General features: G+C 38.9%; 1 protein-coding gene across 3 annotated transcripts in view; it reads right to left on the bottom strand.

Annotated features, from left to right (window-relative positions):
* dennd5a (DENN/MADD domain containing 5A) overlaps nt 1–27,190 on the bottom strand; it is a 225,811-nt gene that overhangs the window by 82,260 nt on the left and 116,361 nt on the right. For all 3 annotated transcript variants that reach the window (XR_009446848.1, XM_048545755.2, XM_048545756.2), the window contains 3 exons: nt 20,849–21,083; nt 7,016–7,166; nt 6,143–6,236 (listed from right to left, as the gene is read on the bottom strand). Coding sequence is in view for 2 of the 3 variants with exons in the window: in XM_048545755.2 (XP_048401712.1) it covers nt 6,143–6,236; nt 7,016–7,166; nt 20,849–21,083 (480 nt within the window). In the remaining variant the exon portion in view is untranslated. The remainder of the gene's footprint in view (nt 1–6,142; nt 6,237–7,015; nt 7,167–20,848; nt 21,084–27,190) is intronic.

Genomic DNA, 27,190 nt, shown 5'->3' with positions numbered 1-27,190 from the left:
GTTGTGGGGTGAGCAGCCCCCAGGGAAAGGTAGAAAAAGCAATTGCAATACTATGTGCATATCATCTTTAAACGAGTCTGTTAGGACAGGTCACAAGAACAGGCAGAGGCTGAAAAATAATGGAAGAAAAACAAAACATTTCATTCACAAATTAATTATCTGAGGAGGAATGTTATAAGCACAATTGACCAATTCTTTCCAGGGAGCTGGGGAGATACAGTTTTGACACACTTCACTCTGCTGATAAATGCAATGAGGTTTACAGCCATCAGAGAATTCAAAATGTATTAGGAGAATTCTGGAATTAAAGGGAAATCAAGCAGGCAACAGTCAGTAGTGATTGTTGAAATAAGAGGAAATGGGCAACTTGTGATTTAGATCACAAGCAAAAAATTGCTCTTTCCACTCACACCAAGCCACACGTAAAGTTGATATATACAAGAGAATTTGGTATCAATTTCTACTTTCTGTGAATTTATATAAACTGAAAGCACCACTAAACTCTAGATTACCATTAAAACAATGTGCTGTCTGTTTACTGGCTTTGTTCTTGTTTCTTTGGAGTGTGGTTTCCTGTTGGTGCTACTAGATATTGATTAATCCTCTGTGCCTGATTCTGTATGTTTTAAAACTGTTGGTGTTTATTGTATGTGAAACATCACAGTACAAAATTGTAGGTAAAGTTGGAACAAGAATAATAAACATGATAAAAGGCATATAAGTAAAAGCAAAGAACTGTAGATGTTGGACAACTGAAAAACCAACAGTAAGTTTGCTGAAGAAACTCAGCAGGTTTGGCAAAAATCAGTAGAGAGAATCAGAGATAAAGTTTTGAGAGTAGAGACCAATGAAATTGTATGAGCATTGCAGAGGTTGTGTAAGGGTTTGGAAAGCTTGCTGGTTTCTTTTGATTAAGCTAAAGTGGTTAAGTTTCTTCTAGAGAATTAACCTTATTGCACTTCAAAAGTTGGAAGGAAAGACAAATGCAACTTGTGGGAATGGTAATAAAAAAAGCATTTCAAGATAATGCCTGGAATAATTGTTAAAAGGAATACAAAAGAACTGTGTTTGCTGTATATCAGAAACAAAAACACAAGTTGTGGAAAAGCTCAGCAAGAGTGGCAGCATCTGTGGAGAGAAATCAGAATTCAGTTCTGCGGAAGGATCAATCGACCTGAAACACTAACTCTGATTTCTCTCCACAGATGCTGCCAGACTTGCTGAGATTTTCCAGCAACATGTGTTTTGTTGTCTGGAATAATTGTTACTGGATAGATTTTTATTAATCAAAATACCCTGTAATCAGTTGGGAATTTTTAATCTGGATAGAAGGTTCACACATGTTTGAGATGATTTTCCATTGGTGTTTTGATAGTGTAAATTGAGAGGTTTGGAATAATTCTGATTAATCATGTATTGGATTGATCTTCGTTCAGAAATCTGGCAAAGTTTAAAGATTTGAGGATTTTGCTCCTTATACAATTCCTAAAAGGGTAAATAAGTTTTAATTTGGATCCTGCGAATTGGAACTTGGAAACAAATGACCTCGTTTGATACAGTGGGTTAAAAATGTTAGAATTAATAATATTTGACAAAGATCGTTTTGAGAAAGCAGCTTAAAAATCAACTTTTGGAGATAATTGGCATTAATCTAAAGTACTGTTGACTTTTGTGCTGATAAAAAAAGGCAGAATTTGAAACAGAGACTTGGCCCCAATTGTTCAGGAAAGACTAAAGAAAAAGCTCAAAATGACTCAATGGCATGAATGAAGGATTGTTTTGCTCTGCCCCTTTTGAGAAATATAAAAAATAGAAGCTAAGCCTTTTGCTGGAGAAAGTTAAGGTTTCATGCCACTGAATTAGCACATTCTATCTTGAATAGAATGGATCTTTTATGCTTTTTACTTCTAGCAGTAAAAAAATTCTTAGTACCTTCAAGAATTTTATCAGATATTAATAAGGAATTGGAATCAATTAACCAGATTAAGTTTAATTGGGTTGGAAGGATTTTCTAAAAACAATAAAGACACAGATTGTTTCATATTTACTGAAACCAAACATATCATTTCAAGAGAACTATATTAAACATCCACGGGAATTTATCAGCCCAATAACAAATTAATCTGATAGCTTAATTGAGCAAGTTACTGTTGTGGACGAAAAGATGTAATCAAAGGCAAAGAGCAAAGCAAAATCAAATGGAAGGATTCATATTAATAACTTGTGGACTAAAATTTTTATGGGCTTATGAGTGAATTAGGAGACAACAAAATGTGTGTGTGCATCTGTGTGAGTGTGTGTGGCGAGAGAGAGAGAGAGAGTGAGTGCGTGAGTGCGAGATTGTGAGAGTGAGAGAGACAGACAGGAGAGGAAGTGTGTTTTTGCGCATGTGTACACAATTCATCAAGTCCATTGTTCAAGCTTCATACCTGAAGAATAACCACTCGTGAGGAACAAAAAGGACCTTTCCAATGTAATGTACTGGTTGCATTATTAACAATTTCATGCATCTATTCACAAGGAAAAGTACTATAGCTCTCTCCCCAACTCCTGATTCCTAATAAACCTCGTTACCTCTGATCAAGAATGCGATATGAAGTGTTATTATTCACTGTAGATTGAAAATGCATATTTGAAGCACATGTTCAAAATATCTCCATGCCTTCCGCATACTCCATGCCCAAACACCGAATATTCATTAGAGAACCAATAACTCATAATAACAATGACAGGTATTGAAATGCATTTTAAAAAAGAATCCATTAAAAAAATCTTCTTCCAGAACAAACTGCTGCTCTTGTAATCATATAAAAATTTCAATCAGATGATGCTATTACAGCATCAATAGCATAAGCTTTCTTCAAAGCTCCTAATCTTTTGCAAACAAACAAATGTACAGATATTAAAAGAAAAAGATTGAAAGAAGAATTACTTACAACCACATAAAGAATAAAATCAATTAAAGCAAGACACTACAACTGTGAAAACAATCCATTGCAGAACTAATCCATTAGCCATTCATGGAGCTTAGCTATGCATTCACAATGAGGTCACCTGGTTCAAAAAAAAACAATCAACTGTTTCAAAGGAGATTTTTGCAGGACTCATGAGATCAGTGCGCATACTAGGTTAGTGGGTGTGAAGAATGCAGGAGGGTCATGAAAGGAGCATAGCAGGCATGTGTGGACCAGGAAGGGGTTGTGGGGATGAAGGCTAAATGCAAGATTGTCTTACAGCCTCGATACAATCCTGGTAAAAACCCTGGGAACTGAGGCAGGCTTTCTAACCAATCAGCATCGGACACTGCCCTGCATCCAAACTGCTTCAGGAATCAGTGGGCCAGATCCAATTCTGCCATCACCCACACAATTGCAAACATTTTAGATGACAGGTATTGCTGACAATTTGCCTAATGTTTGGCAGTGAAGAAACATGCCAAGTCAACGATTATCTGTGAAATGAAACAGGTATTCACAGTTTTCAATTTAATCACAGCAAAGGGCTTCACATCTTCAACAAAAGCTGGAGGCACACTGTTCTCAGAGGTCTGCGGTCTCAGTTCTATCACCCAGACTTGGATGTTGATCAGAAAAAAGGAAGACCAAATGTAATGGGTTCATACGCTTGTTAGGTGAAGGGAAGATCAGCAAGATAATTTAGTGAATGCTACAAACAACAGTGAGTTGTCATGTGCAGAAGGATTCCATTTCTCTACTGTATTATTTTTAACCTTGAGGGAATCAAATTTTCCTAAAATGCTGCTAATAGTTTGGTCATTGTCACCACATCCTCCATGCTGAGCTTCATAAGAATTACCAAAAATTACACCGTTAGTCTTCTTGACTGAACCAGTCCATGTGGCTCTTACATTCCATGTCAGCAGTAGATTTCATATCATGTATCCTTGAATCAGCGCAGATCCACTTTTTAATCCCACAATATTCTAGAATATGCCATCATGAACTGTAGCCTCGTTTGGTCCAGTAAATACATTCAATTTATTGCACCAGAATGTTCACATATAAACATATAAAAACAACCAGCTGGTGCATCATATTTACCCATTGTGACAAACATCGGCCAACTTTTTAATAAATGGAAAGATATCAGCATTGATTACCGAACCCAATACAATATTTGGAAAATTCCATCAACTTTTGGTTCAAGAAAGCAGCTCACCACCACAATCACAAGGCCAACTAGGGATGGCCATAAATGATGGCCAGCTAGTGATGCCTATGACCCACAAATGAATAAACAAAAACAACGAAACCATTTACTGTTGGACTCACAGACAGCTGAAGCCAATATGAATACAGATGTTTGAAAACTGTCCACAGAGGATTTTCTGAGATAATGGGAACTGCAGATGCTGGAGAATTCCAAGATAATAAAATGTGAGGCTGGATGAACACAGCAGGCCAAGCAGCATCTCAGGAGCACAAAAGCTGATGTTTCGGGCCTGGACCCTCTCTGATGAAGGGTCCAGGCCCGAAACGTCAGCTTTTGTGCTCCTGAGATGCTGCTTGGCCTGCTGTGTTCATCCAGCCTCACATTTTATTATCACAGAGGATTTTCTATTGCATTTTCAAAGTTTTATGTATTAGGTTACAGTGCCAACAGTAACAGTGTTCAAAGAGACACATCTCAACATCAAACATTATAACTAGTGGATTTATCAAGGTTGTGAAGGATGTGTACAATGACCAGAAACATAGAGAAAGGTGCTATTTGACTGAAGAGAGGTAAGTCCCGTTAATGTACCAGATAAAACTTAGACCCAGATTTTGTAGAGGTCTGATGGTCTGGTCGTGCATGTCCATGTTGAAATACAGTTTGATCTTTAGTCCAGGTGACAGACAATTAACATGCTGATGAGACAAGAACATGCGAGCAAGACGCAGAGACAGGCCACCAGAGTAACAAAAGGAAAGGAATAAAGCAGTACAAAAAATTCAACCTTATAAAGGCAGGCAGATAGAGAAAGAGCATGAAAATAAATAATTACAGAAAGCAACTAAAACAGAACAAATTACCGAATACGTAAAAATTTAACTGAAATCAGATAAAGAATTTCCAGATCAAAAACAGCTGGCTGCTTTTGAGAATAATCAGATTTTGAAATATAGCACTTTCAATTACTGCTATCTAACAGGTTCAAGCCCAAAAAGTGGATGTCCTGTGCACATTTCCTGGCTTTTGATTTCACAAATCAACAACTCACTAGGCCCAAATGATAGAAAAGGCTAGTCTCTATATCTATACTTAAACCTGTTGTGAAGATGATACACAAATTAGGAGATCTGAACACACTGGCTGAAAGTTGGATATGAGGCAGATCCAGTTGTAGCTTTCTAAAGGAAATTGGATGAGCACTTGAAGGGGGGAATATTTTTGGACTTTGGGAAGAGGGCTGGATTGTGGGTCTAGCTAAATTGCTCTTACAGCAGGTTGGCACGGATCTGATGGCCAAATTACTTTTTTCTGTGCTGTAACTAATCAATGATTTTATGGCCAATGGCCCAAGTTTATCCTGTGTACAAGCGAAGAGACTCATTTTTCTCTCCAAATTCCTTTTCAAGATGGCTCTGTGGATAAAAGTAAAATGACATTCCAATTATACCAACTGATTATTGTTTTAACACATTGGAAGTTTGTGAATTTATACACTTTAATATCAAATTCCTTATTATACATTGTTCTCTGAATTATTCACTAATCTAATGATTTACAATGCTTTCTAAAGTTCGCTTGCACATGATTGAATTAATATACAATTATGCATAGTAATACTGCATTATTTTGGAAGATCCTTCAATGTGATGTTCCTAAAGAAATGCACAAACTTACTTTAAGAACGCCCAACACAAGAGGAGAACAATGGTGAAAATGTACACAAGCACATTAACTAATATATTAAAAAGTGTATAAACCAAATTGAACCCCTTTGGAGTTCAAGCCTATTTCTGATAATTTTATAACTGCTGAAAAAGCTACAACCAATTAGAAGTTCATCAAAAGTGTATTAAATAATTCATTGGTTACAAATTATGGAGCACTGAAGTCCGAAGTATTAAATTGTTCCTTTAAAAATAGCTCTTGTCCAAAATCCCAAATAAACACTGCAAACGAAATAACTGACCTCTCTTTGATCATTATCCAGGTGCAGGTGTTCTGTATGTTGCTTTTGTCTGTCCTTTCGTCTCCACTGGGCAGGTGCACTCCGTTTCACCCACCTTAAAAAAGACTTAACATATTATAACAATAATATTAAATGCACAATTGCATATCTCCTTTCCAATCTACTGTCAAATCCATATGTATATTATCTTAAAAACAGTCACTTCAACAGTATGACTGTTCGTGGAATCTGGTGATATTGTTTCACAAGTTTAAAAAAATCATATGATAGCCAAAAACTAATTACATTTAAAAAATGCAACTAATTTCATTGATCTTTGATTACAAAAATCAGTGAAGATCAGAAGAAATCAGGAAAGCCACTGGTACACTCACTAGTCAATCAAGATTGGTTATTTTCAGATATTCTGTATATTATTTAATTGTGTGTTCCCATCTATTTCTACTTTCAAGTGATATGGTATCTGTCTGATCTTTTATGAATGCTATTTCATGGAGATGAAATGGGAGTCAATCAGGAACAGTGAAACTCAAAACTTGGTAGATTAATCAATCAACCATGAACACATAAGTTAAATTTTTCAATGAAAACTCAGATCACTTTAGGGTAATTAGCAGAAGAAAGAGGAGGAGGAGGAGGATGCTGTTTAGACTTTGAGCCAGCTCCATAAGTTAACTTAATTTAACAGTGATTTTGTCAGAAGTGTGATGTGCAAACATCAAATCATTGTTTTATAAATTTTATATGTTTGTATTACTGCAAGACTAGGTTCTGTCAAATTGAACTGAAACACAGGAGCGTGCACTGTACATAGAAAAATAGGAAAATCTAACTGAGCAATCTACATACTCTGGGATACATCCAGTTACTCACTTATTGCTGGCTGGTGAAGAGGAAAGCACATCTGACTGCAGTTTGGGAAAGAATCCAGATTCATATTTTCCCTGCCCAATCTTCATATCCAACAGATGAGGGTGTACAGCAGCGTGATCAATTTTTGCAAGTCTCGTTTCAATTGCCTTCTCTGCAGAGGACAAGTAATGTCCATGATTTGTATTCTCAATCAATCATTATGTTGGCACAAAAATAATGAAAAATACTTAGTTTGTGCCCATTAAGCAAACATCTAAAGTTAACTACTTCAAAGATTTGCACTACTTTACTGAAATGTAGCACAAGCAGTGCAATTAATTGCACACAATTAATTAACACAAACACCATGCAATTATATTCTGACCAGATTTTTAGTACAAAATTCATGATCATAATTTCAATTTTGACACAGCAAAGTTTAGTGTTGAGTGGATTATTCATGCAAAGATGAAATAAGTTATCTTTAATGATTTCTTTCCATTGCATCTTTTATATGACACTCCTTTAAAACATTTTACAACAGGCATTGGTGAAACACTAAAGCTCTAAAGTTTAGTTCTAAGGAAATGGTTTTGAAATATGAGGCCACTAATTAAGTAGATGTCCTCATGAGTAGTACCGGATCATACAGACCAAATGATCGCAGCTTCAATCCCAATAAATTATAATTACAGGTAGCACAGCTATAATGCATGGCATGTTAACACGAATTGGCTGTAGTGCAATTAATGCATAAAGGATGCTGTTTGGATAACACAAACTTTATGTTGTACAGGTATAGCAATTTTCTATAGTGATTTCCCTACAACGCGATTTTCTATGGCAATTTGCTATATTGCGAGGCCACACAAAAACACTACTGTCACAATTTAGGAGAATCACCTGGAGCTGATCTCAGCCAGTGCAGCAGTGGAGATACTACATTTGATCCTACTACCTCAAAGAAAGGAAGTTGGTTGGAAATGGAACAAATGATGGGAAAAGGAAGAAGTAAAGAAGATGAATGGAGCAGGAAAAGTAACAAGACAGGGGAATAAAGTAAAAAGGAAAACAATTGAAATCCTTCAGTCATAAAATGGTTGCAAAACAGAGGAAGGTCATGCAGGCCAAAATGCCTGTGATGGTTCTGTGCAAGGGCAACTCAGTTTATGCCACCTTTCTGCCCTTTCCTCATAGCCCAGAAAAATTCTTCTCTTTGGGCATATATCCAATTCTCTTTCAAAAGCTACAATTGAATTTACCTCCAGCATATTCTCAGGCAATGAATTCCACAATCTAAATGCCCACTGCGTAAAATTGTCTTTTACATTTTGCTATTGGTTCTTTTGTTAATCACATGACTGTCCTTTGGTTCTCAACACCAATGACAACAGTTTCTACTTATTGTTAAACAGCCACTATGATTTTAACCACCTCTATCAAGTAACATCGCAACCTCCACCAAATTGCAGCCTGATCAATGCTTTGTCTGAGATAAAGCAGGAAGCTTATCAGTGCTTATCTGCACTCTGCACGGGTAGGTGTCACCGTCTTCTCTGCTACTTCACACTTAAAATTGGAATTCCAACTAATAACGTAACCAGAGTCAGAGAAACCAGAAGCACTCTGTGTGTAAAATGTCAACAAGTTCCTGATTGTACAAGTAGAATGTTTAAAAATGGAGTTGCACAACACCCCACTCTAATGCAGAAGAATTATTGTAATTAGTAAGGTGAACATTGCAGCTTTCCATTCCAACAATCTGAGGCATTGATGCAATTATGTAAATACTTTTCAAACCTTTTTTTTAAAAAAGATTGGTAGTCCATCTGAAAATTCCAAAAAAAGGATTAAAACACCATGGTTTTGAACTTCTAAAGAGCAAGATCTTTAACTTCTACATACTTTATTTCAGTTGAACAGTTAGCCTAAACGTGAGGTGTGAAGAGAGGCAGAAAAATGTGACTAAATGAAGGTTTGGAGATAACCCGTTTATATCATCAGTACAATTGATATGAGAAATACAAGAAAAAGTGTGCTGAATAAAAATGATACTTCAGTTCTCTAGCTATATTGTTACTATTTTTTCTTATTATTCATAGATCCATAACAGGTTAGGAAAAATAGTATTTGATCAAAAATTAAAGGCAATTTCCACCTTTTCTTACCCAAAATCTTGAAGATTACTCAAAGAATTCTTTTCAGGGTAATATCTAGTGTTCTAATTAATTTGATTCCATCTTCACATACTCAGCCTTGACTCAAGGTACACAAAATTGTTTGGCATTGCCCCCTACTTGAACCCAACATAAAAATATTTATATGAAGTGCCAAATCTGCATTTTTGATTCCCCCATACCATTAAGGTATTATGTCCTTAGGAATACTCTAGTTTATATAATTAAACATATAGCAACTTGGTGAAAGACCAAAATAAGCAACACTTTCAGCCTATTAATGCAAGAAACTTGAAGACGAAGTAAAATATTGTTAATGTGTACCATGACTTGAATTCTGGATTGCTTATAGGTTTTGACTTAGCCAATTATTTTTAAAATAGCTATTATTTTCCCATTGAAAATATACTTATATCTCTCTATTTTGTCTCTCAATATATCACTCTGATTGAGGAGGTGCTTTTGTCCTGTATCTGGGCATCTACAAATTTCAATCTCAGGTTGACCAGCAGAATGAAATTTAATCAAGAAAAAAAAAGTTACACAGCATGGAAACAAGCCCTTTTATCCAACTAGTCCATGCTGACTTTAATTCTACACTAAAATAGTCCCATTTGCCTGCACTTGGCCAATATCTTTCCAAATATTTCTTATTCATGTGCTTAGTCAAGGTCCTTTAAATATTGTAACTGTACCCATATCCATCACTTCTTCTGGAAGTTCATTCCACACACAAACCACTCTCTGTGTAAAAAGATTGCCCCTCAGGTCTTTTTCAAATCTTTCTCCTCTCAACTTAAAAATATGCCCCTTGTCTTGAAATGCCCCATCCTCAGGAAAAGACACCCACCATTCCCCTCATCTATAGCCCTCATGATTTTATAAATCTCTGTATGGTCACCACTCAACCCCGATCATGTTGCAGCAGTACAAGACATTTTTTAGGCCACCTTTGGAATACTGCATTCAGTTCTGATCTCCCTGCTATAGGAATAATGTTGTTAAAAGATTCACAAATCTGTTGCCAGATTTGGAGGGTTTGACATACAGGGAGAAGCTGAATAGGCTGGAGCTATTTTCCCTGGAGACTCGGAGACCGAGGGGTGACTTTACAGAAGTTTATAAACTCATGAGGGGCACGGATAGCGTGAGTAGCCAGGGTCTTTTACCCAGGGTAGTGGAGTCTGAAACTATATGGCATAGGTTTAAGGTGAGTGGAGAAAGATATAAAGGAGACCTAAGAGGCAACTTTTTCACGCAGAGGGTGGCATGTATGGAATGAACTGCCAGAGGAAGTGATGGAGGCTGGTACAATTTTAAAGGCAGCTGGATGGATATATGAATAGGAAGGGTTAAAAGGAATATGGGCCAAATACTGGCAAATAGGACTAGACTAATTAAGGGTATCTGATCAGAATGGACCAATTGGACCAAAGGATCAGTTTCTGTGCTATATATCTCTGTGACTCTATGACTCCTAAACTCCAGTGGAAAAGGTCCCAGCCTATCCAGCCTCTGTTGATAATTCAAACTTCCTTTCCCAGCATCATCCTGGTAAATCTTTTCTGAACCTTTTCCAGCTTAATAATTAGCCTTCCGATAACAGGGCAGTCAGAACTGGACACAGTACTCAGAAGAGGCCTCACCAACTTCCTGTACAGCCTCAACATGATGTCCCAGCTCCTATCCTCAAAGGTCTGAGCGACGAAGACTAGCATGCTAAATGCCTTCTTAACCACCCTGTCTACATGTGCTGCAAACAAAGAATTTTGTTCTGGATGTGAGTTTGCTCACTGAGCTGGAAGGTTAGTTTTCAGATGTTTCGTCACCATTCTAGGTAACATCATCAGTGAGCCTCCAATGAAGCGCTGGTGTTATGTCCCGCTTTCTGTTTATCTGTTTAGGTTTCCTTGGGTTGGTGATGTCATTTCCTTCATTGGTGATGTCATTTCCTGTTCTTTTTCTCAGAGGATGGTAGATTGATTTGGAGCCAATGTGTTTGTTGATGGAGTTCCAGTTGAAATGCTATGTTTCTAGGAATTCTCGTGCATGTCTCTGTTTGCTTGTCCTAGGATGGATGTGTTGTCCCAATCAAAGTGGTGTCTTTCCTCATCTGTATGTAAAGATACTAGTGATAGTGGGTCATGTCTTTTTGTGGCTAGTTGATGTTCATGTATCCTGGTGGCTAGCTTTCTGCCTGTTTGTCCAATGTAGTGTTTGTCACAGTTCTTGCAAGGTATTTTGTAGATGACGTTCGTTTTGCTTGTTGTCTGTATAGGGTAAATACAACCGGGAAATTTCGCGCCAAAAAACTTTACTCACTAATGCGACAGACCATGAATGGACAGACACAGTACAATGAACCATAGACATCAGACAACGGCAAACACAGAAAACGAAAAAACTAGACCTGCAGAAAAAACTCGACAAACTCACAAAATAACACAGACAGCACAGAAGCATGGATAAAAAAAAACTTATCTGACCGACCATTAACAGACACTGAAAAAGCCGTCTTAGTAAGAGGATTAAATTACAACTTCCGGGATGCGGACAAGAAAGATTTCTTAGCAGCGCTAGAAACAACACTGAAAGACAACAAACTCACAGAAGAAACCCAGCAAACCATCAGACAGACAGTGGCACCAACACTAAGCAGGAAAAAGGAAGAAAACACACTCAATACACAAAAAGGAAAGCCCTAAAAGATTCAAAAAAGATAAAAACATCGTTATCCTACCTGCAGACAAAGGACGCTTGACAGTCATTTTAAATCGAACAGACTACATTGAGAAAGCGAACACACTGCTTGCAGATACCGACATTTACCAACAGGTGACGATAGACCCGACCCCACAACTAGAGAACCGAATCACAGCCTTACTCAAAAAACTTCAAAAATCTGGAGAATTAAACAAGAGAGACTTCCAAAAAATGAAACCAGATGGATCCAACACACCATGCTTCTATGGACTACCAAAAATTCACAAACCAGGAGACACCCTCAGACCCATAGCGTCGCTATCTGGAACACCAACCTACAGATTAGCCAAGAAACTACACCAAAGACTAAAACACCTAGTAGAAGACTCCTGCCACTCCATTCATCCACCCAAGAATTCCTGAACACCAAAGACACCAAGATAGAAGAGGATGAAATAATGGTCTCCTTTGACGTAACAGCCCTGTTCACATCCATCAACATCAACCTGGCCAAAGAAACACTGACTACACTATTAGAAGAACTGAAGACACATACACCAGACACCACCAAACTCATCAGCAAGAACAACATCATCAAGCTAGTGGACCTATGCCTCACCACCCACTTCACTTTCAATAACAAAACCTACAGACAAACCAACGGTACACCCATGGAATCTCCGATATCAGGGTTCTTAGCAGAGGCAGTAATGCAGAGACTCGAATAAACAGCTCTGCCAATCATCCAACCCAAACTTTGGGTCCGCTACGTGAATGACACCTTTGTCATCACTAAACAAAACAAATCAGAGGAAACCTTCAAGACCATCAATAATACCCTTACTGGCATAACATTCACAAAAGAGGAGGAAAACAACAACAAACTGCCATTCCTAGACGTCACAGTAGAACGAACAGCCAATGGGGAACTTCAAACCAGCGTCTACAGGAAGACAACACATACGGACCAAATACCGAACTACAGGAGCAACCATCCCAACACCCACAAACGAAGCTGCATTAGAACATTATTCCAACGAGCCACCACACACTGCAGCACAGAGGAACTACGAAGAGCAGAAGAAAATCACCTATACAGCGTATTCAAAAAGAATGGGTACCCTATGAACACAGTCCGCCGATTTCTCAGCAACAAACCCAAACAAACAGACAAAACGGGCTCAGAAACCATAACCACTCTCCCCTACATCAAAGACGTTTCCGAAATGACTGCCAGACTACTCGGACCTCTTGGCATCAGGGTAGCCCACAAACCTACCAACACACTAAAACAGCAGCTAATAAACTTAGAAGACCCTATACAGACAACAAGCAAAATGAACGTCATCTACAAAATACCTTGCAAGAATTGTGACAAACACTACATTGGACAAACAGGCAGAAAGCTAGCCACCAGGATACATGAACATCAACTAGCCAAAAAACGACATGACCCACTATCACTCGTATCCTTACATACAGATGAGGAAGGACACCACTTTGATTGGGACAACACATCCATCCTAGGACAAGCCAAACAGAGAAACGCACGAGAATTCCTAGAAGCATGGCATTCCAACAGGAACTCCATCAACAAACACATTGGCTCCAAATCAATCTACCATCCTCTGAGAAAAAGAACAGGAAATGACATCACCAATTAAGGAAATGACATTACCAACCCAAGGAAACTTAAACAGATAAATAGAAAGCGGGACATAACACCAGCGCTTCATTGGAGGCTCACTGATGATGTTACCTAGAATGGTGACGAAACGTCTGAAAACTAACCTTCCAGCTCAGCGAGCAAACTCACATCCAGAACCTCAACCCGAGCTACAAATCTTCTCAAAACTCGCTAAAGAATTTTGAACCTGAACCTCTAGATCTCTCTGTTCTACAACACTACCCACGGCCCTACTTTTAATTGTATAACTCTTGCCCTTGTTTGTTTTACCAAAATGTAATACCTCACATTTACAAAATGAAACTCCATCTGCTACTTCTTAGCCTATTGACCCAATTGACCAAGATCTTTTTGTAATCTTAGATAACCATCTGCAAACTTTCTAACCATGTCTTCTAATATTCTCATCTAAATCATTTATGTAAATGACAACAAAAGTGGACCCAGCACTGATCCCTGCAGAACACCGTTGGCAACAGGCCTCCAGTCTGAAAAACAACCATCCACCCACCACTCTATGTCTCCTGTCATTATGCCAATCTTGTATTCAGTTGGCAAGTTCATCCTGAATCCCATGTGATCTAACTTGACTAATAATTCTACCATGCAGAATCTTGCCAAAGGCTTTATTGAGGTCAAAGTAAACATTGTCTACTGCTTTACCCCATCAATCTTCTTCGCTACACCTGCAAGTTCCCCTCCAAGCCACACACCATTCTGATTTGGAAATATATTGCTGTTCCTTCAGTGTTGCTGGGTCAAAATCCCGGAACACCAACCCTAATGGCATTGAGAGTCAATCTACAACAAAACCATGCTGACTATCCCTAATCATTCCTTACCTCTCCAAATGTATATAAATCCTATCTTTCAGAATAATATCAAGCAACTTACCCAACATTGAAGTCATTCTCACACATCCATAGTTCCCACAACTCTCCTTACATCCCTTCTTAAACAAAGGCACAACATTAGCCACTCTCCAGTCATCTGGTACCTCACCCATAGTTATAGATGATACAAATATCTCTGTAAGAGGTCCCACAGCATCCTCCTTAACTCCAAAAATGTGTGTTCCATTTTCAGTATACGATTCATTGTTGGATTCTCCTGCCTCTCTAATGGATGAATTCCAGGATGTGTCATCTCATATGATGTTAAGTCAAATCAAGATTTACAGAACTCATTGTCAACAGCATTGTTGAAAAAAATGACTGTCAAAATTTTTTGTCATGTACTTAACAGGACAGTTGAAAGATTGCTAATTTTCAAAAAAAAAGCAACAATGTTTCACAATGTTGATCAGTTAGCAACTCTGATTGAACAAAGACTTGTTATGGAAAATGCACCAAGGACAAAAGTGTCCCGTGCTTTTGTTTAACTCCAAAAAGGAGTAATATTTGGACATGATACACTAGCTTGAGAAGAACAGATGCCAGCATATGAATATGTATGTAGTTCCCACCAAATTACATCTGTTGCATTATGAAGCTGATTGATTTCCTTTAACCTTTAAAATCATTTTAAGGTAAGGTTGCCATAGCCCTAATGTACCACAGGGCTTCTCTCTCATTAGCTGGAGATGACTGATAGTGGTTAAACCTGATTCACCACGTCTCAGGCAAAGGAAGAGGTTGAGAAGAAAATACTTTGATGATAATCTCAGCTGGTGTGGGAAATGAACCTGTGTTATTGGCATCACTCTGCATCACAAACCAGTCATCCCGCCAACTGAAATAACCGATCCCCTGAGTATAACTGTAATTCATAGCACATTTTGCATTTTCAGCAAGTGCTATCCAATCACAGCAAACATTAGGCATTATGTTTCACATTTTGCAAGCATGAGGTGGACAGAATAATTAGAACTCTGTCTCTTGTGAATAGTCAAAAGGACATTATCTGATATGGTCAACCACTTTTTGGGACAAATGGTCTATGTACTTCATATTACACTGGCACTGAAATTCATATATCATATTACTTAACTGCAAAGTATGCAGAATTTCATTACGGCTGGATAGTAGCATGCTGTTAATGGAAACTACCACTCGTGTTACTACTACTATGTAGGAATGTGAAACGATTTATAGCAATAATTGTACAAAAGTTTGAGGTACCTTACCATTCCAGCACAATTTACAGTCAAGGAAAGTCATGAAGTTTTTAAAAGTGCATGGAAAATTTTCAACCTATTCTGTCTGCTCCAGTCATCAAACATCCATCTATTTTAATCTCCAATCTGCCTCTAATTTGAAGCAAGGTGGGAACTTCTATGGTGTGAAATTGGCAATTCAGGATTATTCATGAGTATGCCCAATGCGTAGCAAGAAATAATCAATTTGGGTTGCTATTTAACAACAGGATGTCTTTGATACACTCATGTTGGTATCATAGTTACATAGTGAGCTCTAAAAAATTGCCAATAGGTCAATCTTATAGCAAATGGAGCTAAAGAGTCTCAATGTGCATACTAACTAGTGAAGATAGACTTACAAGAGACAGTAACAAAAATCTTCAGTGAATTTCTCAAACAGCACATTGGAAGACGGACCTTGTTAGATTGAGTGGAATCTAGCTCAATGAAGCTTGGGAAGAAATTCAAAATTCTGAAATGCAGCCCCATTTTCAAATATAGCAAACATATCACTTGCATTTCAAGAACATGCAAGAGGTAAGCAGTGCAGGATAATTCTGTCAAAAGCATGCTTCTCATGGAAGTAAATAAAAATGTTAGTGAAAACCAGGCATAGATCCCACAGATCAATACCATTATTTGGGCATTTAAATGTCACTGAAGCTGAACTTAACTGCAGGAACTGTTCAGTCAAATGAATACAAAATCTATAAAATGATTGAAATTAGGCTGACCAACCAGCAATGGCCCAAGCACCAAAAATAACAATGACAAACCTAGCTCCACTAATCCTGCAAAGTCATCATTATTAACACCTGGGGATTTGTACCAAAATTAAGTGAACTGCTGACAGACTAGTCAAGCCAAGAGTGATTATGTCCCAGTCACCACCATCACCATCCATAGGAATATTCTCTGTGGCATACCTAGCAGGACAGATCTACCACAACTAGCAACACAGCTGCATACAGTTGGCAATGAGTTGCCAAAGACTGCCTAACATTGACTCCACACCTCAAGAAGTCTCATGGTATAAGGTCAAACATGGCAAGGAGACCTCCTGCCAATTACCAACTGTGGTCTTTTGCTAATGAATAAGTACTCCTCTATATGGAAGGGCTTGTACTCTTGTAGGGCTACTTCAATGCCTATCACCAAGAGAGACTTAATAGCATCACCATTTGACTGAACTGGCCGAGAGGTGTCACTGTTGGATCTGTAATTAGAAGTGAGGCAAACAACAAGATAGACAACCTGCCTGGCCTGCTGTGTGCCTCTAGGTCCTCACTGTGTTTATCTAAGACAGAAAACCTGTTTATTTACCAGCCTCTTAGCTGCAAATGCACCTATCCATGACAGTATGGGGTAGAAGTGACCACATTACAGGTCCTAAGCCATTTGCTCACTGTGCAAAATTCACACTGAAATAGGCATATCAAAGCTATCATGTTAAATAATGGTTACCCTGACAGAGCATTGCTCATTGTGCAATGGGCATACTCACTGACACGCATAAAGCTGCTTCTTTTGGAAGGAAAAGATATATCAAAACATTAAGCAATAGACAAAGTTAACTGTTCAAAGCTGCTACTGTACAGTAGGGGCATTCATGGTATTTTCCATTAACAAGATGCTGTCACCAAGTCAAAATGACATTTTCTGATCATGCAAATAAGTAATGTGATAATAATTTTTATGCAGATGTACAAAGGTACATCGTCTGTACATTCAAACAACTGTTGCATTGTATAAACAAGCTTATACCTTTGGCTATATGTTCTATGCAGAATATTGGCCATTCTCAACCAGTCTTTGATTGCAAAATCCATCCTAATATCCAACATTTCATGTAATTCCCTGATGGGATTGTCCAGAAACTGTTATCTAAAGTATACTAAGAACCATGTTAGTAACTAATTTAAGACCATGAGCCCCCTGCAGGACAAAGGAAAATGTCCAGACATTACTTTTTTATTAAATTAATCTAGAGTGTTGGGACAAAAGTTACTTGGTGCATTCTCCACAGAAATGAAAACCAGAATTGACTTACCAACCAATTGCAGATTTTCTTGCATACTATATAAATTGCTCCTGCCTTTGAGACTTGCTTTTTTTGCATCTGACCTGATAAGTGCATGATTAACAGTTGCAACGTCTTATTTTTCTTAAGTCCTTTATTACGAGCAACTATATTACATTTGAAGTTGCCATTGGAGTAGTGGGTGAAGGATCTAGTTTCGCTGTTGATGGCTTGTTTTATAGGTACCTAGGGGTACCAGGGTTGTTTCTCCCGAACATAGTGCGATTCAATTTACAGGCTTGGAAATTAGCATTAAGAATGTTGTTGTATTAGACTGGATTCTCGTGCTCAACTGGCTACAGAATACCACCATTGGTGTGCAGGAATACTCGATGCACAACAATATGGCCAATTTAGCAAGGTTGAACTCAAATAAGAATGCTCTCATTCAACTCCAATTGCTCCAATCAACTCACTGCAAAAACGTTGGTGTTAGAGATATTGTTCTGCCTTTTGATTTGCAGACAGACCTTAAGCAGAAAAAGTGGAATGCATCCAGTTACTCTATGTGATACTGTAGGTTATCAATGCCTCACTGCAATACAAAAATGTTTAGGAACCACTGCCTGGGGAATTTTGATCTTTGGTTTTTAGTCAAGTCCATGCTCTCTCTGAAGCCTGCTTTTGTCAGGCAATGTGCCATTTTAACATCTGTTGTGGTGTTTTTGTGGAGGTAATCAAAACAGCAAAATTCAGAAGTGAGTTGAGGGCATGTATTATTGATGGTGACCTTGGGATCTTGGAGTTTGTAGAGAGAATTTAAATTTTACAAAATTTCTGTCTTTCCAGACTTACTGTCCAGCTGAAGATTTCTGAAATTTAGACAAAGCAATCAACAAGCAACTGATGCTGCTTGGTGTGAGAGATGAGACCATAGACATCAGCAAACAAGAGCCCGTTTGGTCGCTTCTCTGTGATCTCGGTGTCCATGTACACAGATCCTTGAAAGGTGCCACCCAGGTTGACAGGGCTGTTAAGAAGGCATACAGTGTTTTAGCTTTTATTAATAGAGGGATCGAGTTCCGGAACCAAGAGGTTATGGTGAAGCTGTACAAAACTCTGGTGCGGCCGCACTTGGAGTATTGCATACAGTTCTGGTCACTGCATTATAAGAAGGATGTGGAAGCTTTGGAAAGGGTGCAGAGGAGATTTACTACGGTGTTGCCTGGTATGGAGGGAAGGTCTTATGAAGAAAGGCTGAGGGACTTGAGGCTGTTTTCATTAGAGAGAAGAAGGTTGAGAGGTGACTTAACTGAAACATATAAAATAATCAGAGGGTTAGATAGGGTGGATAGGGAGAGCCTTTTTCCTAGGATGGTGACGGCGAGCATGAGGGGGCATAGCTTTAAATTGAGGGGTGAAAGACATAGGACAGATGTCAGAGGTAGTTTCTTTACTCAGAGAGTAGTAAGGGAATGGAAAGCTTTGCCTGCAACGGTAGTAGATTCGCCAACTTTAGGTACATTTAAGGCGTCATTGGATAAGCATATGGATGTACATGGAATAGTGTAGGTTAGATGGGCTTGAGATCGGTACGACAGGTCGGCACAACATCGAGGGCCGAAGGGCCTGTACTGTGCTGTAATGTTCTATGTTCTATGTGCAAGTACTGAACCTTTGCAAGTTGAAAAGGCTGCAGCCTGTCCTGAACTAAATGTCCTGTTCTAAGTCGAAATCTTTGAATGTGCAGGACAACATGGCTGTAAAGTAGATAGCAAACAGAACTGATACCATTATGCAGCATTGCTTCATGTCATTGATGACAGGAAAGGTACCTGACGAGACGCCATTGAGTATCACACTCCCATCATGCTATAGAGATGAGTAGATCACATTGATTGTCTTTCATTTATTTATACACTAAACAAAAGCAACATACTGTGAACACTGGAAATCTGAAATAAAAACAGAAAACGAGGGGAAATCAAGCAGGTCTGGTGACAACTTTGTTGAGAAACAAACTGTTAATTTCTCTCTGATGAAGGGTCTAGGCCCGAAACATCAGTTTCTGTGCTCCTGAGATGCTGCTTGGCCTGCTGTGTTCATCCAGCTTCACACTTTGTTATCTTGGATTCTCCAGCATCTGCAGTTCCCATTATCTCTTAATTTCTCTTTCCACAGTTGCTGCTGGGCTTGCTGAGTTTGTTTATGTTTGTACAGAATTTTTCATAGTCAACTGGAATTACTATACTTCTAATAAATCTAACCATGGTTTTGATTTAAGAGGCCATATAACTGAAAAGACATAAATACTTTAAATCTACTCAGTTTCGAAGAAGGGTCATATTGGGCTCAAAATGTTGACTTTGCTTCCTCCCAAAAAATGCTGCCACATTTGCTGAGGTTTTTCAGCATTTTCTGTTTCTCATTTCAATATGAATTAAAGTTGGGAGTTTTTTTAAAAATCTGAACATTACTGCTAAGGCTACGTTTGTTGTCCATGAAAGTTGCTGAGATCCACCAATTTAGCACTGTCAGCTTAGATGACCACTGATGTTGGAAATGGTAAAATATATAGTTACACTTCTGAGATATATTCTTCGTGAACAGTGGGAGGATACTTACTCTGCATAATGCCACGATGTACAGCCAATTTGTTTGAGGCACAGTAGTGTGCAAAACAGTTAATGTTCCATTCCCCCAGACCAACGTCTCTTGGCTTACCAAACAGAGAATTTGAGGGGAACAGAAATGTTTCCTTTAAAAAAAAATTCCTCTTTTCACATCTTTACATAATGCAATTCATCATCAGGAAAATGAGGATCTTTCCACGTTCAACTTTCAGAATGTACATGGAGTAAAAGAAAGTAGATACCCATTTCCTCTGGTTTTGACAACATGTTCAAGCACAATTAGAAACTGCAGTGGTTCAAACTCAGGATAATTTCAGTATCAGTCCAATCTAGCTATCCAGGCAAATGGATCTTAATGTATTCTAGCAATATACATTTAGAGTACCATGGCTAAAAACAAATGTCTTCCACCCAGTTATTCCAGTGGTCAAGTGCAACTGAAACAGAAAATGAAACGAAAAGTAAGTCAAACATTGGGTACCACACGGCCCCCTTACCTGCTGCATCTATGGTAGTACACTTCTGATACATTGACGTACGGAGCGTTGGCGTTCTAACATTCAAAGTTCTGATTTTGTCAACTCGAGCATCAAATACCCTTAAGATTTGGTCTTTATCATCATCATCATGGCACATTATTTTATTATCGATGAATGAAGCAAACATTTGTGTTTCAAGAAACCTGGATAGGAATGGCAGGTAAGGCTCAGGCTGGTCAGAAAGGAAAGAAGCCTGTGAAAAAAGAATAGGAGAATGATTCAACAAAAGACAACCTATCTGAGGTGAAAGAAGTATTTTAGTATACAAGCAATGAAACGCCTAATGATACAAACTTGATCTGGAGTTACACAATTTACTTATAGTACATCAACATGCACCAAGTAAGTACTTGTGTAGTGATGATAAGCCTATATACTTAAATGGGTTACCTCATTGTTATGGGTAGCATCAGTTCCTGGGGAGTAAAAGAAGAAAATTATTACTTTGGGCACTATTTTCTGGCATAAAGGAATTTTTACCAGTAATTTTAATGCCAACCAAGGTGCACCTCCATAGTGTTGGACATGGGGAGTTAAGATCATGCTCAGTATCCAAATCAAACAGAGATAGAAGGAGGGAATAAATTGGGTGGAGTGGGCCGGTGGTATGTGCATGAATGAAAAAAGCTCGGAATCCAAGATCAAAACTATATGAAAGGGACGTAGTGCAGTGAGTGTCAGTAGGGGTAGAGATTCGGCTAAAATATTTGGTATCAATGGTACGTGAATGGAAAGTGATGAAGCAGACAGAAGAACCACAAGGGACAGGCAGGAGATAGTAGGAACTGCAGATTCTGGAGAATCCGAGATAACAAGGTATGAAGCTGGATGAACACAGCAGGCCAAGCAGCATCTTAGGAGCAGGAAAGCTGACATTTTGGGCCTAGACCCTTCATCACCTAAGATGCTGCTTGGCCTGCTGTGTACATCCAGCTCCACACCTTGTTATCAGGGTTTTGGTTTAGCACCTCACTCAAAAAGTAATGCTTCCAATTATGCAGTACTCCAAAAGCATGTCACAAAATTATTAGCCTTGACTTGTGAAGTCACTGACGTATGGCTTTAATCCACATTCTTCTGGTGCAATGTGTTGCCACAGAGTCAAAGCTGCCACTCTAGTGTGGGTAACCTTTTAGTTTGAACCATATGAAAGAAAAGACAATGAGAGGCATTATTAAGCATTCTATACTAAAACTGATGGAGGTGAAGTAAGACATGTTTGGTAGGTTGGCGGGGAGTGTTGGGTGGTAACTCTGCACAAGTTGTTGCAGTAGCAGAGCAAGATGAGAAAACACTTAAGAATGCCTATGGAATCCTGAGAAGATATGATTAAAAATTGGAAAAAATACTGCTTTGACATCAAATTGGATTATAGCATCCAATTCTGGGCCTTGCACTTGAGGAAGGATATAATAATTTTTAGAGATGGTGGAGAAAAGATTCCAAAGAATGTTTCCAGCAATGAAGGACTTCAGGTATACAGAGCTGAGTTTGTTCTCCTCAAAAATTGAGAGAATATTAGATTTTAAAAACGTGATAGGAAATCAAAGACTCGAAATAAAAGAGCAGGAAGATTTTGGGGAATCAAAAACTGCAAAAAGGGAATAGATAATAAAGCAGAAGCAGTAAACAAAGAAATTTAAACAGTGGCATTAGTGTGACATGACAATCACCATATACAAAGCAGTGGCACTCAAGAAAGGCTTTTAAGGCAACAGTATGGGTTAAGCATCTCTATATTTCACTTTTTTGCAACTTTGTACTATCTTTAGCTCAGGGCTGAAGTAAAGGAGCGCACATGTGAGGGAGAGGTAAAACTCCAAAAGTGATGACAATACAAGATGATCAGTAGCTGTTAAGTGTTCTTTTGTAATTTCAAGTTTAATTCTGAGTTAGTAAAGAAATTAATAAATAGAGACATGGCAGAGTAATTTAGTCCTGTAGAATGCATAACCATGCCAAGTCAATCTCCAGCACATTTCACATAGAGGAGCTTAAATTCTAAGTTTCAGTACATGTGCAGCTGGTGTCACCACAATGCATGCACGAGAGATTTTTTTTGTGGATAGCATGCTTCTGGAGGAGATTATTCTTCAGTTATTCTTAGCTTAAAAGTGGCAAGGTAAAAAGGAACTGGTGATCATTAGACAATCAACGTAGATTAGGCAAATAGTACAGAAGTGACCTTAGTCTTACCCCAACTCAAGCACATCTCCCTCTCCAAATGGTATTCAAATCCAGATACCAATAAGAATGAAGATAGCACAGGGGACAATAGCAGAACCATGTCCACAGCCTAGCAAGGAGCAGGAGTAAGACTGGAAAATCAGTTGGGGATCTTTTAATGTTGGGGGAACTATCAGACATTTCTGTCACTTCAGACATGAGTCCAGCATTACATGGTCTCCCTCGTATCAGAGCCAAGGATGTGACTAAACAGCTGTCAAGTACACGGGAGATAGGACAAACAGCCCATTTTGGTACCAACATCTTGAACAGACAAGGTAATGAAGTCCCACATGAAAGTGCTTCGGGGCCCAGAAAGAGGAGAAGCAAACAGGACCCCAAACATAGTAACCTCCCGCTCACTTACATGCAATGAACTAATGAGTATAGAAGTCAGAGAACAAATTAATTCATAGTTGGAAAGGTGACATAGGAGGGAAGGTTTTAGATTCCCGCCACAAGTTTTGAGGCATGTAAAAACCTGTACAAGCTGATGAGTTACATTAAGTTGCATTTTAACAGATCAGGGACCAACATGCTGCAAGGGTGTCTGCTAGTTCTGTTGATGGCCATTGGAGGGGAATATTTAAAACTAACTTGGTTGGTTTTAAGCACCAAGATTTACCATTAGAAGGGAGAAAAATGGTGCTCAGAGAAACTACAGAGACACTGGGGTAAGATAGGAAGGTATTAGCTGTGGTCAGACTCGGAATACATACTGTCATGGATTGAGAACTAGTTGGTAGTCAAACAACAGACAGTAGGAGTAAATGGATCATTTTCAGGTTGGTAAGCTCGTGGAACATCATAGGGTCAATGTTGAGATACTAGCTATTCAATGATTTGGGATGAAGTGTAATTTTCCAAGTTGACAATTGACAGAAGTCGAGGTGAACGTTAGAGCTGCGAGAAGATACTTCATGAAAATTTGGAAGGCCTAAGTAAGTGAGCAAAAATTTGGCAAATGGCATATCATCTGGGTAAATTGTGAGTCATAGAGGTTTCCAACAAGGAAAAAGGCCCTTTGGCCCACTGCGTTTGCGTCAGTCAAAAGCAAACACCCAACTATTGAAATCTCTACAACTCTTTCGATGGTCTTGCAAGGGCATTTTTTACCCCCACGCAGACGTTGGTGAGTGTCTGGAACAGGCTGCCAGAGGCAGTGGTGGAGGGGAGTACAATTTTGTCATTTAAGAAACGTTTGGACAGGTACATGGATGGGATATGGACCAAACGCAGCCAAATGGGACGAGATAAATTGTGAAAACTGGGTTACACGGACGAGTTGGGATGAACGGCCTGTTTCCCTACTGTAGATCTCTATGAACTGATAACTCTCTCTTTGTCTAAAGCTTGGTGACCCTCATATTAAACCACCAGTCACCTCTCTTTAATGAGAGCAGCACTATGGTTCAGCAGGAATTTGGCTGTTCATCACATATTATCTGGCCTTGTTTTTCCTGCATCACTTTACACTTATATGGATTCAAATCCATTTACCTCTGAGCAGCCGGTTTATTTCCTCTTATTATCAGAGGCTATATTCCTCATTATTTATCACTCCACCAATTTTCATATCATCCACAAACTTACCAATCAACCCTCCTACACTAAAGTCTAAATCATTCATATATGTGCCACAAACAGCAACGCTCCCAATACTGGTCCTTGTGGAACCCCATTGTAAAACAGCTGTTGGCCACCGCTGCTCAGACATAAAATCAGCAACTTTTGAAATTAAATAACCAAGCTCCAGCCACTGACTTGGGCAGTTTGGAACTGGTTCACCTTAGAGGATAACAAGTGACATAAAGTATAAATCCTTATTTGGGGGCAGCATAATGTGGTCATGCTAATAATGTACTTAGGCTGAAGCCTACAATTAAAGGACACAGGCTTGGCAGATGAGCCAAAACCAATGAGAATAAGATACTGACCTGGTAGGAACTGCTGATGCTGGAGAATCTGAAGCTGGAAGAACACAGCAGGCCAGATACTGCAGTTTGGGAAGAAAAAGTGAAGGATTTGGGGCATGCAGCCAGTGAATACTTCAGCAAAGGTTGATTTCTGGAGTTGAGGACCCTACTTTGGAAGTGGAGAAATTACATCGAGGACCTGAGGAATTGCCCAGCCAGGATGAATTCCTATCCTCAGGTATTAAAGGTATTAACTTTTATTTTCTGTGACTGTTCAGGGAATGTCTGAGAAACTTGGTGAATGCACACATGGATTTTAGTCTTGTATGAATTACATGGCTGCTTTTAATCCTTTCCTAATCAAATGGTGTGAATGTATGTCTTGTTTCAATTAAATTATAAAGTTAATTGATACAGATTTGACTCTTTTCCTCTTTGTGATGAGCCAATAACTGCTGTCAATGGTCAAAAATCACAGAACACCAGGTCATAATCCAACAGGATCATTTGAAAACTCTAGCTTTCAGAGCGTTGCTCTTTTCTGAGGTTACTGAGAGAGGCATCAAGACACAGAATTTATAAGTAAATGATTAAAGGATCATACAACTGATGTGAATGTGTTGGGCAAGCCTACAATGGCTGGCTGACTCCCTCCTGTTAAAACTTTAATCACTTAGAAAGGGGATGCAGATTTCGATTGATTAAAATGCAAATCCCAGCATTTCTTTCAAGTCGCTGCCCTGAGATAACGAAAGATTTTAATAGTGTATCCAACATGTGACATCTCAAGTCAGACAATGCATTTTAAGTGTGGGGCCTTGTTTAGAATCTGTCTGTGTTTTAACCTGGAGTCACACTGGTTTTATTTGTAAAGCAGGAATTTATAAAGCACCCCATTGACTGACTGTGTCTAAACATTGTGTGCTTTTTGAACAAAATAGAATGTATTTAAGTGTGTGTCTGTTTGTGTGTGTGTGTGTGTGTGTGTGTGTGTGTGTTTTTGTGTGTGTGTGTGTGTGCGCGTGTGTGTGTGAGAATGAGAGTGTGAGTGTTTGTAGGAGGGGGTGAAAAGAGAGCCCACATGAGAGAGAATCTACGTGAGAGTGTGTACACGAGAGAGGATGAGTGTGTACATATGTGAGAGTATATAGCGTGGTGGGGTCAGCTGTAGCGTGACAGAGGCTGATAGCCAAGATCGGTGCCCGTGAAGATGGCCTTAACTACTATCTTGGGTTCATGTCATACTATAGATGACCCCAACACACTACATACTCTCGTGTGCGTGTACACGCTTTCTCTCTAAACCCACTGCAGGCACGTGCACACCCACATCCACCCCCTCCCCCTCTCTCTACCCACCACATGCACGCACGAATCCTCTCTCTACCCACCACATGCACGCACGAATCCTCTCTTTACCCACTATGCGCAACCTCTCTACCCACCACATGCACAAGTGCTGTCTCTCTACCCCCTCCACACGCGCGCGCGCGCGCACATACACACACACACACACACACACACACACACACACACACAAACAGACACACACACACACACACACACACACAGAAAACCTGAAGGAGTAAATTAATGAACTAACTGATATTCCTATAAATGGAAACTGCAACAAACATCAAAAGAAATTTATAGATTAAGATATAATTTCCAGGATCGAAACTGCATTCCAACTTCTGTGTATCCACTAGTTGCAGAAGACCTTTAACATACTAACAGACATCACATGGTGCCTCTTCATATTTTTAATCAATCTGTTTGGATGTGATTTGGTATAATTTTATGACTATCACATCCTCAGATAGGACTTGAACCCACACCTCAAGACATTACCACTGCACTCTAAGACACTTGTAAATCGAGATGTTGTGGCTCTCCTTTTTGCTCTTCTTGCATTGGTTCTTGGCTTTGACATGTTTCTCGATTGCCAGTTTTTGGGTTCTTGAGACTCTTCCCTTGGCTGCCACTTCAGACATTGTGGATGAATGTGTAAGTACTTCAGGTGGTGCAATGTCTCATAAAATAAAAACAAACCTATTCAGGTATTTATAAATCATCCTGAGATGAGACTTTAATCAGATCTTCTGGCCATAGATAGTGATACTACAGCTGCACTACAAGACCATTTTTAAACTAAACT

This window comes from Stegostoma tigrinum, chromosome 17 (assembly GCF_030684315.1).
Source record: "Stegostoma tigrinum isolate sSteTig4 chromosome 17, sSteTig4.hap1, whole genome shotgun sequence".
Taxonomy (NCBI): domain Eukaryota; kingdom Metazoa; phylum Chordata; class Chondrichthyes; order Orectolobiformes; family Stegostomatidae; genus Stegostoma; species Stegostoma tigrinum.
This window is presented reverse-complemented; position numbering and strand designations above follow the sequence as displayed.